Source organism: Leishmania martiniquensis, chromosome 7, assembly GCF_017916325.1.
Source record: "Leishmania martiniquensis isolate LSCM1 chromosome 7, whole genome shotgun sequence".
Taxonomy (NCBI): Eukaryota; Euglenozoa; class Kinetoplastea; order Trypanosomatida; family Trypanosomatidae; genus Leishmania; species Leishmania martiniquensis.
Window position 1 is genome coordinate 393509 of NC_090142.1, and position 14635 is coordinate 408143.

General features: G+C 61.1%; 2 protein-coding genes across 2 annotated transcripts; both read left to right on the forward strand.

Annotated features, from left to right (window-relative positions):
* Positions 1 to 8425: 8425 nt before the first annotated feature.
* Positions 8426 to 12469, forward strand: LSCM1_07347 (uncharacterized protein; the record flags this gene model as incomplete). Its single annotated transcript, XM_067324720.1, has 1 exon — positions 8426 to 12469. The coding sequence occupies one exon, from the start codon at positions 8426 to 8428 to the stop codon at positions 12467 to 12469; it is 4044 nt and encodes a 1347-aa protein (XP_067181077.1).
* A 134-nt stretch (positions 12470 to 12603) lies between these two features.
* On the forward strand, positions 12604 to 14319 carry LSCM1_07348 (uncharacterized protein; the record flags this gene model as incomplete). The annotated part of the gene is made up of 1 exon (XM_067324721.1): positions 12604 to 14319. The coding sequence occupies one exon, from the start codon at positions 12604 to 12606 to the stop codon at positions 14317 to 14319; it is 1716 nt and encodes a 571-aa protein (XP_067181078.1).
* Positions 14320 to 14635: the final 316 nt, after the last annotated feature.

A 14635-nucleotide genomic window follows, 5' to 3' on the forward strand; every position in this document is an offset into this window, starting at 1 on the left:
TTGAGAACGTCGCCGCCGCCGACTCGGTCATTTTCTCTTGCTCCCCCATGGCCCAGGCGGGGGCGAACTACATATCGGGGGAGGCGCTGCCTGCCAGCCTTGCCGGCTACCCGTCTGCGGAGGCCATCGGTGAAAATGAAGGCAGCAACGAGAGTGAGGAGGACTTGCTTAGCTTCACGACGACGCAGCGCTTCTACGATGAGAAGCGCTTCCTACTTGAGCAGGAGGACGGCCGGCGCCAGCGCCTGTGCAACTGGGAGGAGGAGGAGCGGGCACAGCTGGCACAGGATGAGCTGAACGGCTATATGGCCCTCTCTTCGCTTCCTGAGGCTGACGGCGACACTGTTCAAGTCTCTTCTGGTCGCTCCGAGAACAACGACGCTGATTACAATGCCGGCGGGGCCTCGGGGACGGACCACCACCACCACAAGCCTGCGATGGAGGGCGAAGTTGAGCAGGTGTACCATGCCCCCCGTGTGCCAGTGGCGCTGCCGTCGCTGCCACCGGCACCGCGCCCGAAAACATTGCAGAAGTATGGCTACCGCGTAGTCCCCACTAGCGGCACTCATACGAGCTAGCTCAGAAGAAAGCCGTGCACCCACACAAGTAGGCCACTTGTCCGTACCCTTCCCTGCCCCTCTGTCTATGAGGGGCCCTACTTCACTCGAGCGGTCACCTCTGGCGTAGGCTTTCTGTTGGTCGCTCTCGCTTTCACATAGCCACCCCCCTCCTCCTCTTGACTACTCCCGCGCGTCCTTGACAGACAGCTACACCTGCGCCCTCCCATGAGCACGAACAAGACTCTTCCGCTGATTTTCGTTGACGATGGGTCTTACTGTCGGTCGTGTGCTTCCCCCCCTCATATGTTCCACGTCTCCCTCTCTGTACTGCTGTCCCCATCACCCATTTTCCCCCGGCCTCGTCCTCGTCTCTCCCCCCTCCCTCCCCCTCTCTTCTCTGTCTTCTGTTTCACCGTCCCCCCTCCCCTCTCTCTCTCGCCCTCGCTCTACTTGAAACATCGCCAATATATATATGTGCGTGTGTATGTTTATGTATAATATATTCATTTATGTATTCGGCGTCTTGGTTTCTTGCCGAATATTTTTATTTTGTGCCTTCATCTATTCCCATTGTACCGCCTGACCCTCACATCCTATCCTCTGCCGGTCTCCCGTGAGTTCATGCGCTTCCGTTGAGGTGGGAGAGAGGGAGGGGGAGGCAGAGCAGCAACGAGGGCATGAAAGCGTGCTGCTCACTTCTTCTGTTCTTCCCTCTCCTCCCCTCTTCGCTCCTTCCTCGCCAACCACATTTCCTTCCCTCCCCCCTCTCCCTCCTCCTCCTCCCCTCCCACACCTGCCTCTTTCGCAGCTCAAGGGCACAGACGCTCCTGTTTTCATACGAACAGCCAAACAGAGTGCGGAAGGGGAGAGGAGCAACGGTGTAGGGGGGTGGGGGTGGGGCACTCTTTTTTTTTTCCGTTTCGCCTTTGGAGTTGTATGGTGTATGAGAGCCGGCGCGAGCGCGGCGTGTGTTTGTCGCCGTGGACGGCCACCCCCCCTCTCTCAGGAACGTTTCATCCATCCTCCTCCGCCTTCTCCCCCCTTTCTCTCCTCCTGACGGGCAGCTTCCTATTCCGCCCCCCTCCCCCCCTCCGCCCCTTCCGTGCTGTTCCTCTTTCATTTCATATTTGTTGTTGGGGGCTTGCGGGCTGGAGGAAGGAGATGTATCCGCCTCCACTGTCGTCATGGGGACGGTGCACGGGGGCAGCGGAACGCAGGTGTGCCGAAAAAAGGAGAGCGTAGTTATGTCGCCGCGCTATGAACGCGATGGGTGCATGAGTGCGGCTGCGCGAGTGAGGGTGTACCATGACGCGTGTGTGCTTCTATACATGCCTTGCTGTCGTACAAGGCCCTCTTATTCTTTGCCAAGCGTTAGACCTTAGCGGGCTGCTGAAGTAACTGCCGCCCTACTTCTTTCTCTCTCTGCTGCTGTGCGTGGCGTGTTCGTGAACCCTCGACGCAAACGATGGAGATGGGTGGGGGTGGGGGATGAAGGGGGTGAACGCGGCGCTGCATCCCGACTTCCACCCTTCCCCCTTTTCCTTCCAAACGTCCCGTTGCCATATTCGGGCCTCCGCCATAAATGCACGCCCCGCCTATTCACGTGAGGTCAGTCGCCATGGAAGATGACACACGTACACACACACAGACACACACACACACATACACCCGACAGGCGCTGCGGATTTCCTCGTGTGAAGTGGAATTCGGAGGAGGTGCACAGACGCTCGCTTGTGTTCGCATAGTTTCTTCTTTGTCGCGATTTGGTGGGCATTTACGTCTGTCTGTCTGTCTGTCTACGCGCGTCTGTCTGTCTGTGTGTGTCTGTCTGTGTGCACTTTGGATGGGTGAACGTCTGTCTCTTTGGGTATGGTGTGTGCAACTTTGAAAGTTATTTTGGGACACACAGACACACACACAGACACAGACACACAGACACACGGACACAGACAGACGCGCGAAAGCCTCGCCATCATCCCAAACACCCCCACCCCCCTTAGATATCTATTTTAAAAGTTCATCGCTTCTTTCCTCTCCTCGGTACTCTCTCCCCACCTGTCCACCTGTCGACTGCCATTTGGCCTCCTCCGCCTCTCACTCCTCATTTCTGTGAGCCTTTTCAGCTCCGAGTGGTTCAGCGCTCTTTTTTTTCTCTCGCTCCCGAGCGTTTCTTTTTTTGCCATCGAGTCCACCAGTCGCTCATGTGCACAGCCCTTACCCCCTCTCCTCCCCATCGCTATCTTTTCGAGTCCAGCCGCTTGAGGCGCCTTCTGGGGAAGCGCGGCATGCAGTCACGGCACATTCTCTTCGAGGTTCCTGAGCGGGCGCTGACCAGTTTCCCACTCGAGTTAGTGCGGCGTTCGCCTAGACCACCCCCTGCGAACTGAGCGTCAGACGCCACTGCTTCTGCGGTAGAGCAACGCCCCGGGAGCGGGTTGCTTGGGTCTCGAAGCGGAGTCCGACTGAGTCTGTCTGGTGCCGATGACGCATCACGCACTCGAAGAAGGGACGAGGAAGGGCGTGCGGAGCTGGCTCAACAGGCGCCCTCAAATTCAGCGGTAGATGTTTCGTCCCAGACAATGAGGGGGGCCCTCGACCGCGGTGCATAGCAAGAGCCCCGGGGAGCTGTGGGCTCACACGTGTCCATGCTGCCTCGTTCACGGGTGGAGCGACACGCGGAAGCAGCAGCTGCACAAAAAGAAAGATATACTTTCTTTTATTCAGTTATGCATTCGATGCGCTTTCATGAGCCTCTGTGGCGCCCGTGACCTGTGCGTTTCGCCTCTTTTTTTTTTTCGGGAGTGGATGGGATCGGGTGATGCGCCGCGGCCACGGCGGCCGTGGCGGTGAGGAAAGAGAGAAAAAAGTGTCAGAGGACTCATCGAAAGGCATTCATCCACAAAAAGAGAGTGCGAACGTTTAGAAGGGCGCGCGCACACACACACACGCACACGGAGAGGGAGAGAGAAGGGCAGTCGCCAGAAAAGGGGGGGAGTCTGATCAAGCAGCCTTCCCGAAAAAGGAGATGGCAGTCGAGGAGATGCGGCACGGTGACGCGCGCGCCTTCCACCGTAGGTGAGCGCGACAGAGGAAGTGGAAGGCAAAAGAAAAAAGAAACTGCATGTGCAGCAGGATCAAAGGAGGTGGCGAGCGCCCCGAGGGGTGGGGTTCCGCCTCGGTGTGCCCCAAACGCCTCCCACGCCCCTCTCGCTTGATGCAGCTGGTGTGCTGGGAGAGAGAGAGGGGGGACGCGTCTTTGTGAGTGTGCCTGTGTGTCAGCTCGCTGGTCTGTCTGTCTGTCTGTCTCGCCCCTGTGCACTCTCATTCCTCTCTTCGCCCTCCTGACCTCCCCCCCACGCCTCCCAAACAACACGCACTGACACACATACAATCTCTCTCTATACATATATGCATACTTCCCTACGCAGACACTAATACTTTTTTCTTTCTTCTACACAAGACACCTCGTAAGACCCCCCCGTCTCTCTCACTATCCCTCCATCATCCTGGCCGTCCCACCTCCAGCACCGTCCCTCCCCCCCTTACACACACACACACACTCGCCCCTTCTTCTTCCTTTGGCCCCCACTTCGGATTGCTGGCCGTGTACGTGCACATCCCCGCAAGTGCCTGTGCACTCACAGGAGGCCAGCCAAGTGACAAGCATTGGAATTGGTGCGGCGGGGGACGATAGGCAGCGCAACGTTACCGCGTCGCGACTTCTCCCTCCACGTGGCAGGAAACCGAGACACTTACGATAGGGCTCTCGCCATCGCCCTCCCCTCTCCCCCGACTCGCTCCTCTCCACGCACGGGGCTCGCGAGAGACACTCCGCCTAGCGAATCGCAAACCGAAAGCTGAACAAGAGACGGGCACCCAAACGAACACTTGCCAAGAAGGAGGGGGAGAGGGGACTCTCACAGAGGCGACGACCGAAAAAAAAAGGAGCCGCCGAAGGCGAAAAGGTTCTCTGCCCCCCTTCTTTGTCCCTCTTTCGCCCCGCTGCCCTCGCTCTGTCTGTGTGCCTGTGCGCCTCTATCGCTTCTGCTTTCATCAGGCCTCCCCCCTCCCTCCCTCCCCTTCCCACCCCTCCCCCGACTTCCCTTTTTTCTTTACCATTCAGAAGCTCTCACCTCCCCTCCCCCCTCCCCCCAAAAGCTCACGCACAGACACCGAAAAAAACAACGACAGCGGCAACATTTTTTTTTCCCCCTTCTGTCCTCTGCTTCTCCTCTTTCTGTTCCGTCATCATCGCTGCAACAGCGGCACAAGCACACGTAACCGCATCGCAAGACGCAGACGAGCGAAGGGTTTCTTTGAAAAGGCGAACCGCCATTCGTACGCAAAGGCATACACGAAAAAAAAAGGCGGCGGTGGGCAAAGCTGAACCGAACGAGCAGAGTCTTTTCTTTCTTTTGCTTGGTGGCTTCAGCTTTACATCGAGAAGACGGAAAGGTGTACGCTGCCGCATCTTTTTAATTTTCCGTCGCTATCGCTCTTTCTCAAGGCTTGGGCCTGACCTCTTTCCTCTTCTTTTTCGCTTTTTTCTCTTTGTGCGCTCTTCTTAGCAGATTGAGAGGGCACGAACGACCGAGAGAGGGGTGGTGGTGAGCACACCAGAGGAAGCAGTGAAAGCTTCGACATGGCGCGAACGACTTCCTGAAAAAAAACAAAAAGAAACTCTGCTGAATCTCAGCCTGGCTCGTGTGTGTGTGTGTGCGCTGCCTCTTCACCAAAGTGAGGAAGCGGCTCAGCAGACGTCCCATTTTCTAGTCGTATTATTATCGCACGTCTTTCCCACTCCTCCTGCCTTCCCCCCCCGCTTTCCCTCCCTTTCCCCTTTGTCGGACCAGCGAGACAAGCGGAGAAGGGCAAGGTGAAATTTGCGTCGGTCTTTTCTGTTTTTTTCTTTTTATTGTTTAGCGCTGCGCTCGCACTTCCTCTTCCTCTTTTTTTTTTTGAAGTGTCTCCCGCCGAAGGGCAGGTGACCCTCTCCCCCTTCTCTTCCCCTCCCAATCTAAATACCTGCGGCAGAACATCAGCCACGGCCATCGCCAGCTACGTGTGCATACATCTATCTATCTCTCTCTCTACATCGATATATCCTCTTGGCTTCGCCTTGCCCGTACGACTACGCGGCAGCTGCGCCGTTTGCCTATCTCATACGTTACGGGAGGCGCGCTCTGCACTCGGCGAAGGCCTGAGCCTGTACGTCTCTGCATACATATCTGTATATAAATATATATATACATATACATATATTTGTACGTGTATGTGTGGTGGTAGTGTGAGTTCGCGATCGACGCAGACACGACAGGAGCAGCATTGGCACGCGCTGATAGCGGGAGACGCACAGGCAGACAGAGGCACAGAGTTGCATGGAAGAGATTTTTCTTCCTCTCTCTGACGCTCTCTGACTCTTTCTCTTGCTACAGTAGCGTGTCCTTGCGGCTGAGTTCTTCTGTGTTGTACATCGATTCAGACGATTGCGACAGGAACAGCGACCGGGACAACAGTCCCACGAAGCACCCATAAAAAAAAAGGCACAGCCCTTTTCTCTTTCGTCAGCAGCCCTTCGCCCTCCCTTCCCCTCCCCCTTTACTGCAGAGCGTTCGCCACTCCCTACAAAGGAGCTTTCATCACGACTGTCGCCGTAAAGAAGGGCAGACGTGTGCGTGCTTCAGCTTTCCTCTTGATTTTCTTTGGCGTCGGCCCCCTTCCTCCCTCCCCTCCCTTGTTGCCTTCTCATTGATCCGGTACGCGTTTCCGCGCCCACGCTATTTTTTTGTGCCTCCCCACACAGGATTTCACCGCCCCTTTCTCTTTCAGCCTGCATCCATCCTCGCAGCGTTGGCTTCCTCTCTCTCTCGGATCTTATTTTGGTTGGTACACTACCCCCCTTTTTGAGGCATTTGTGTGCATGTGTAGTGCCGGCTGTGCATGAGTGCTGCTCTCTTCAACGCTTTCCACTCGCTCTCTCTCTGTGTGTGTGTGTGTTGATGAGTGGCACCTGCTCACACAGGTGATGGGCTCTTTGTTTTTCTATCTCGCGCACACACACACACACATACATATACATTTATGTGCATTGATGGACTGATTTCCTGTTGCTCCCTATTCTTTTTTTGGTTTCGCCTCCTCGCTTTGGGCTCCGCATCATCAGCATCAGCCGACGGCCTCCCCCCCTCTTCACATTTCTCTTCCTTCCACCTTTACCCCTCCCTGCGTTGCAGTTCGTTCATCGTGGGCCCTCCCTTCCCTTACTCCTCCTTGCTGCCTTTTTTCTTTGCCTTCCCTCTCTCTCTCTCCGCTCCCGTAGTTTGGCCTCGAGCGCCAACAGCGACGACAGCGCCGCGCACAGGCTGGCACTATTTGTGTGGGGAACTACTCCCTCTCATCCGGTCGCAGGGGCCCTGAGGAGACAGCTCTGTCGCGAACTATTCCTTGCGCAACTGTTATCGGGGGCCCTCCGGTCAAATCCGCCGCGTGCGGCTCACCGTCGCCAGCTGAGGTGAGGGGGCGTCCGCTTCTTTGGTTAGCGTGTGTGCACACTACGTCCACTGCAGCCTCTCTTCTTCGCCTCCCCCTCTCCTAATCGATTTCGGGCGGTGCTGACTATTCCTTTGCCGTCATATTTCGTTCGCTCCGTTCTCTCCGTCTTATCCGCTCTTTCTCACGCGAGTGTACGTGCGTGCGTGCGGGAGCGTGCGTGTGTGCGTGTGTGTTGGGGAGGGCGTCCTGGCAAAGCGCTTTGCCGTTGCACCTGCGAATTTCGCAGCCGCTTCCCCCCCTTTTTTCGCTTCGTTGACTTTCGCCGTCCCCCCTTGGGACGGCTGCGACTTTTCGATTCTCTGCACTAATTCAGCGTCGGGCTGACTTCACCATTTTCTCTGCGTCTCTCTCTCACCTTTGCGGAGCGCCGCCTGTGTACATTTAGTTTCTGCGCCGCTGATCGCAGCTCGCTTACCCTCCGCTTTTCCCTTTTCGTTCGGCATCTGTGCCCGGGGGTGTGCCCGGGCTCGCGTGTGGGCGCCTCCTCACTGTTTCTTTGTGAATCCCCTCTCTGCTCTATCCACGCCTCGTCAAATCTGACCTGCTCTTACGCCCATCACGTGCGTCTGCTTCTGTGTTGTTTATTCGCTCGTGTCTCGGGTGCGGGGTGACTGTCACGCCGATTGCGGACATATTCTCTTCGGGTACCTTTTTTTCTTTCCCTTTCTACTCCCTGCTTGGGTTGCGTCGGTGCGACGTGCACGTGCACACGCGTGTCTGAGTGTGTCTGCGAGTGTGTGTGTTCGTGCGCTTGCGTGACCCTCCACGCCACCTCTCCCCTCTTCTCTTTTCTTCACTCGCCCGATCTTTTTGGACTCTCGTCTGCACCCCTTCCGCGGCGAAAACAAATTCGCGAATTCTTTTTTCTTCTTTCTCCCTATCGAGACGTCTCGTCAACACAGTGCGCGGCGTTCGATTTTTCTTTGTTTTCTGTATACGTTCTCACGGTGCGCATTCTGACATCTTGTCGCCTCGCCGCGCTGACTCGCCTCATCGCAATCGCCGCTCTTACGCGCGCATGTGACATCTTCGGGGTCATCCGTCTTGTTCTTATTGGCTGTCTTTCCTCCCTCTCCAGCGCAGCGCTTGAGGGAGGGAGGAAGAGAGTCACACACAGCGACCTGTCAGAGTCGCCTTGATCATCTGTGACGCCGTTGTGCATACCCCCTCCTTCGTGCGCTTTACGGTGCTTGCTGTCTCTCTTGGTGGCTTTGGTCGGCTGTGTGCGCTGAGCCCTCCCCTCCATCTTCGAACTTTTTCCTTCCTCGCGCTGCCTTGCTCTGCCGACCGCGGTGGCGTTGTGCTGCTGAGAGATGAAGGGGCGAATATCAGCCCGGCACGCCTTCACGTGTGTGGCGTCCGCGGCACTGGCGCTCGCGCTGCTCGCCCTGGCAGCGCATGGCGCCGCTGGTGCTGCTGCGGCCCCGACGACGGTGGCGACGACGCCGTCGCTGCCGCTGCTCGACGTGCCGTTCGAAGCGACGCCGCCGAGCCCTATTGCATGCGATACGCTGTTCATCTCCCGTGGAGGCGACTGCAGTGGCGCCACGACGGTGGGCGGCAGCGACACGATGAAGGGTAAGTGCGTCTTCAATGTGACGAGTGCGGAGCTGAACATTGACCTGTCAACGCCTGGCTACGCGGTGCCTGCGCTCTACTGGTGCAGCAGTGCACAGCGTGGCGAGTCGGTGGGCGCCCTTCAGATGAGCGTGGTGGCTGTGTCTCAGCCATTCTTGTTCGTCAACGTAGAGACGACTGTTGCCTTCAACGCCGCCACGCCAATCGGGGCGACCGTGGGTTTCTACGTGAACAGCATGTGCATCACGCCCCTGACGATCCCCAAGTCATTTACCGTCCCGGCCACCCGCAACGTCACCCTCACGGCAACGGGCGCCGTCCTCATGTACCTATGCGCTACGGTCCCGTCCATCAACGCCTCCGTAACGGCACTCGGACTTCGAGGGGTCGTTGCAGGGGTGCACCGCTACACCATACAGCCGACGACTGGGGTGCGCCATCGCACCATTGCGATGACATCAACGGCGACAAAAAATGCGAAGGTGGCGCTTTCTCGCGACCGCGATTGCGGCGCATTGGCGCAGCCTGCGCAGCTCGCGGCGCTGGATGAGCGCTTCCGCATGCGCATCGATGCTCCGGCTGGCACCTACTACTTCTGTGCTTCGATTGAGAGGGACATTTACACGCCGGCCGAGAGCATCTTCACGGTGGTCGAGTACGACGTGCTGCCGCACGCCATGTACGCGACCCTGGCGACCCCGCTGACGTACGGCCTGGGTGCCATTGGCCTGGAGAAGCAGCTGGAGGTGGCGCTGTCGACGACGACGGGCTGCGATACAGGCTCGCTAGTGATTCCTTGGGGGGCATTGCTGTCGTGGGCGGTGCCCAAGGCGGGCACGTACTACGCCTGCGTGCGAGACCTTGGCGAGGCGAGCACTGCCGGGTACGCGTCCCAGGTCAATGTCTCGCTCGCACCCACGCTGACGTTCTCGAGCGACGCGGTCATCGGCGGCCTTCCGATCACGGCCACCCTCCACCACGCCAACGCGGAAACTGCGATGTTTGACGTGATGCTCTCCTACGAGGCCGACTGCGTCAGCACCTTCTCCGTTGTCCGCAAACCCACCGGCACCGCCACCGCCACGCTGCCCACCGCCTCTGCGCTGCAGGGCAACGTGACGTACTGCGTATCGAACCCGCTCGTCACGGATAAGGACTTGAGTGCTGCCAGGTACGTGATTGGCACGTTGCCGACACGGCATTACCGTGTGGGCCACGGCGCATTGCGTGTCGATTCGGCACTGCGCATCGTACTGGACAGCGAGGTGCTGCTTGCAAGGGGGACGTCTGTGGTGCTCGTACCGCAAGCCCGCGTGGGCTCCTGCGCTGAATCGATGGCCATTGCAGCCGCCGTTGGTGAAGAGAGCGGCATGATGGCGTTCACCGTGTCGGGCACGGCGGCGATACTGGCGCCTGTGGTCTTCACAAAGGATGCTAAGTGGCTCCTGTGCTTGCAGCCTGGTGACGGCAGCCAGCTCGATTACGTCGAGCTGCGCACGCTTCAGATCCACAGAACGCGCGCACAGCTCTCCGCCGACACCATACTCGCTCACGTCGAGACGCTGCTATTTGTTTCCGGGGTCGAGAGGGACTACAACGTGGCCGTGACGTCCAGCAGCGCGTGTAGACCGTCCATGGTGTTGATCGCCACCGGCACTTCAAAAAGCGGCATCGTGACGCTGAACGTGCAGGCCGCCTCGGCCGGGGTGCTGCTTGTGTGCGTGGGGTACCCCACGGCGTCGGAGTCGTCGGATACTGTGGGCGTGGAGTACGCCCGCGTCGCTGACTTTCAAAGCGCTGTGGCCCGCGTGTACCCGAGCACTGCGTACGTGAGCGAAGTGACAACGCTGCGCTTCGCTGGGATCGGCGGCATGTCGCTGGAGGGCTGCTACGCTTTCTTCCTGCCCGGCGCGGCGGTGTGCGGCGAGCCCGGCGCGGCGGCGTTGAGGTGGCGGCTGAACGGACCGGACGGGACGTCGGCTGTGTCGTACGGGACGGTGGATGGCAGCGCACTGGGGCGGGGCGCCGTGTACCGCGTGTGCGTGGGGCGGTCTGTTGGCGGCGGCTTCTGCGACGCGGGCGTTGTGGCGGCGGTGGAGGCGCCGACGGTGTCGACGGACCCGCCGGTGCCGGTGCGCGGGCTGCCCGTGCAGCTGTGGCTGCCGCCGAGCTTCACGAGCACCGCCGCTGTGACGTTTTACGTCGTGGTGGGCGGTAACGTGACGTGCAGCGGCGACCTGAGCGGGGTGGATGTGTACGGAAGCGGCCCGGTGGACCGTGCGAGCGGTGCTGCCGCCGCGTTCGTGGCGCCTGCGCGCGCGAGCGGCGCGAGGGTGGCGCGCGTGTGCGTCGGGTCGAACGAGAGCCTTGTCTCGGAGAGCCTTGGCTACGCGCTTGGCGCGACGCTGCAGCTGGAGCAGTTCCACACGTCGATGGTGTACCTGCAGCGCGGCGTGCCGAACGTGCTGTCTGGCGCGCCGATGGTCTCTGCGGGGTCGCTGTACGTTGTCGCGTGCAACGGCGCGGAGTGCAGCGCTGACGCCGCCGACGGGGTGTGCCGTGCAAAGATGTCGCAGGGCGCGACGAGCTCGGCGACGGTTGCGCTGGATGTGCCGCTAGGGCGGTATCTGCTGTGCCAGCGCGCGACGATGGGCACGGTGACGCCGGTGGTGGGCTCGAACACGACGGTGGAGGTGGTGGAGCCGTTCCGGATGAGCACGTCGGCGAACACGTCGAACCTGCGCCTGCACGTGCCGTTTGGCGTGGCGATGTCTGGCGGCCCTTCTAAGTCAGGAGCGCGCGCCGCGAGCACGTACACGGTGGTGGTGCAGCCGGCGTCTACTCCGTGCGGCGAGAGCGCTGCGGAGTCGCAGCGCTTTGTCATTGGTGGCGGCACCACGCAGATTACCATCACGGACATCGAGCCGGTGCAGGACATCCGATTCTGCGTACAGCCGTCAGCAGTAGACAGCTTCGAGGTGCTGACTGGGACGCTGCGGCACTACATGGCGCCTGCCGCTGTGATCGGCGACCGTGCGACGACGCTGGTGTCTGGCGGTGTGCGGAGTGGCGCCACAGCGGTGCTGTCGCGCACGGCGGACTGCCTCGGAGTGGTGGTGGGCGGCGAAGCTGCGCCGATTGTGGACGCGAGGGTGACGTTCACTGTGGCGTCGTGCGGCGCGAACGCGGCGCTGACGTCGCTGTACTACTGCGAGAGTGCTCGCGGGGGCGGGCTCGCGTCCCGCGGGGTTGTTGGGCTGCTGCGGTCGAGCGGGTGCAGCGGGGGCGCTGGTGCGAGCATTGCTGCGGTGGATGTTGCGCCTGGTGCTGCGATCGGTAGCTTTGGGATCGACTCGGCGTACCTGGCGAGCCCGCGGCTGTGTGCGTCGTCCGACTGCGGTGCGCTGCTGGACGCTGCCGTGGCGCGCGTCGGGTACGCGCCCGGCGTCGACGAGGACGCCGTGTTCCACGTGTGCGCCGTGCTTGTGGGCGACGCGAGCGTGATGTTCACGACTGCGCGCCCGACGCTGCGCGTTGCGAACTGGGTGCTGTCGCCGACTGCTGCCTTGAGCCGGTACAACGAGACGCTTGGCGCCGCTGCTGGTGTGGCGCTGCGCGTGGACTACGCGACGCCGTCGAGCGAGACGTTCATGAGCACCGCGCGCGACTGCCGCGTGCGGACGGCGAGCGCTACGGGGCTGAGCAGCGCGTCGAGGACGACGACGTACCGCACGACGGGGTGCGCGGGCTCGTGTACGTGTGCACGGTTGCGCCTCTGAGCGGGGAGACGGTGGCTGTGGCTGCGTTCCTGTCGGTGACGCCGCCGGCTGTGCGGCGTGTGTCGCCTGCTGTTGTGCGCGGCGGCGAGTACGGCGCGACGCTGGTGGTAGACGGTGTGCCGCCGCTGTACTCGATGGTGCCTGGCGCGGACAGCGGGTACACGTACAGCTCCTACTACACGAGCAGGAGCCGCGCGGTGTACCTGTCTGCGGACGCGTGCTCGAGCGTGCTTGCGGGGACGAGCGCGGCGACGGTGACGCCGAGCGGGAGCGTGTCTTTTGCGACGGCGGACATTGCGGCGAGCGTGAGCGCTGTAGCTCTGTGCGCGGGGACTGCTGCTGGGCCGGCGGTTGTGCTGTCTGGCGTGACTGTTGCGCGCGGCAAGGTGTACCCGACGGTGCTGGTGTCTGGGGCACTGGGCGCGCCGGTCTTCATCCCCAGCGTCAAAGGCGCCACGGTGCAGCTGAGCGCGTCGGCGAGCGGGTGCGGGTCTGTTGCCGGGATGCCGAGCTTCACGACGGACGCGGAGGGCTACGGCGCTGTGGACCTTGTGGGCGGCGACGGCGGCGCGCTTGCGGTGGGCACGTACACGCTGTGCTACGCCGATGCTGCTGCGCGCGCCGTTGTGGCGCTGGAGTCGGTGGCGCTTGTGCGTGCGTCGTACTTCGACGTGCGCGGGACGACGTTCGTTGTTGGGGTCGCGAGCAGGATGCTGCTGCTGCAGGACCTGACGAGCGCGGCGCTTGTGCCCGGGTTCAGCACTGTGCGCAACTGCACGTCTGTGTCGAGCGAGCAGGGCGCGTGGGCTGCTGTGACGAGCACGTCTGTGTCGGTGACTGCGGCGAGCGTGTACACGGCGGGGCTGTACCTGTGCGCGCGTGCGCCGGTGAACGGGACGCTTGTCGCGCTGCCCGGGCGGTGGGCCGAGGCGCGGGGCGTCCAGTTTGTTGCGTCCTCGATCCAGCTGCCGTCTGCTGGGTGGGACGTGTGCACGACGTACACGCTGGACCAGTGCTACCCGCCGGGCGCGAGCGTGAGCAGCGCGACGTCGGTGCTTGCTGTGGCGTACGGGGACTGCTGCAGCGCGTCGAGCCGGAGCGCGGTTGTGGGGGAGGCGAGCATGGCGAGCGGGACGTGCGAGCTGAGGCTGGACTACGACAAGGTGTCCGCGCACCCCCCGGGGTCGACCTACCACGTGTGCGTGTGGGACACCGCGGACGACTCTGTGTGCACGACTGTGGGCGAGGCGCGCGTGCGCACGAACTGCACGTCCGGTGGCGGCGCTGGCCGCGGACTGAGCCGCGGCGCTGTGGCAGGTGTTGTGATGGCGTGCGTGACGCTAAGCTGCAGCTCGCTCAGTCTGCTCCTGTGGTGCTTCTGCTGCCGCCGCAAGGAAGCCGTGCCGGCGGCGGGCTTCGTGGTTGATGTCTCGGGTGACTCCTCCCGTTCCTTGAAGCCCTGCGAGGTGCCCTCATCGCAGTTCCGCTGCGCTGTTGGCTCCCCTGTAGCCTCTTGCAGAAGCGGGAGGTGCTCAACATCGACGATGCTGACGGAGGTGACGCTGGCAGTGAATCCTCTAATGGTGACCGCTGCGTACAATAGCGGAGCGGCATTGCTTCCCGACGACCTCCCAATCATTCCTGTGACTCTCGATGATAAGATAAGGACCGTGCCGAAGCTGGAGTGGGAGCACCGCCGGCGCTTGGCGGCACGCGAGGGGGAGGCCCGGCGTGTGCTACGGCGCCATCTGGAGGCGACGCTGCAAGAGGCGAAGGCCAAGGCAGCGATTGGGTTCATGGCTGGCAGGCACCCTATGGAGGGGGCGTGGGATGAAACGTTTTGTGAATGAGCGTCAGCGTGCGCCTGCGGCTCGCGGGTTATGTGGCGCAGGAGCGTGGCAAATGGGGCCACGGTGTGCGGCCGCGCTCAGGAGTACGTTAAGGCGGCCTTGCGCGCATGGAGCGTGTGTGGGTGTCGTGGCCGCTGCGGACTTGCTCTCCGTGTGCTCGTGTGTCTCCGTGTGTGCGCGTCTCGTCTGAAACGGGACAGCTTCCCTCGGCAGCGTTTTTTTTTTCGCCACTCACTGCTGTCCTCACCGGAAGGTGGAGGGGTGAGGGAAAGGGGGGGCGGAGGCTGAGACTCAGGCAGACCGTATATATATATAT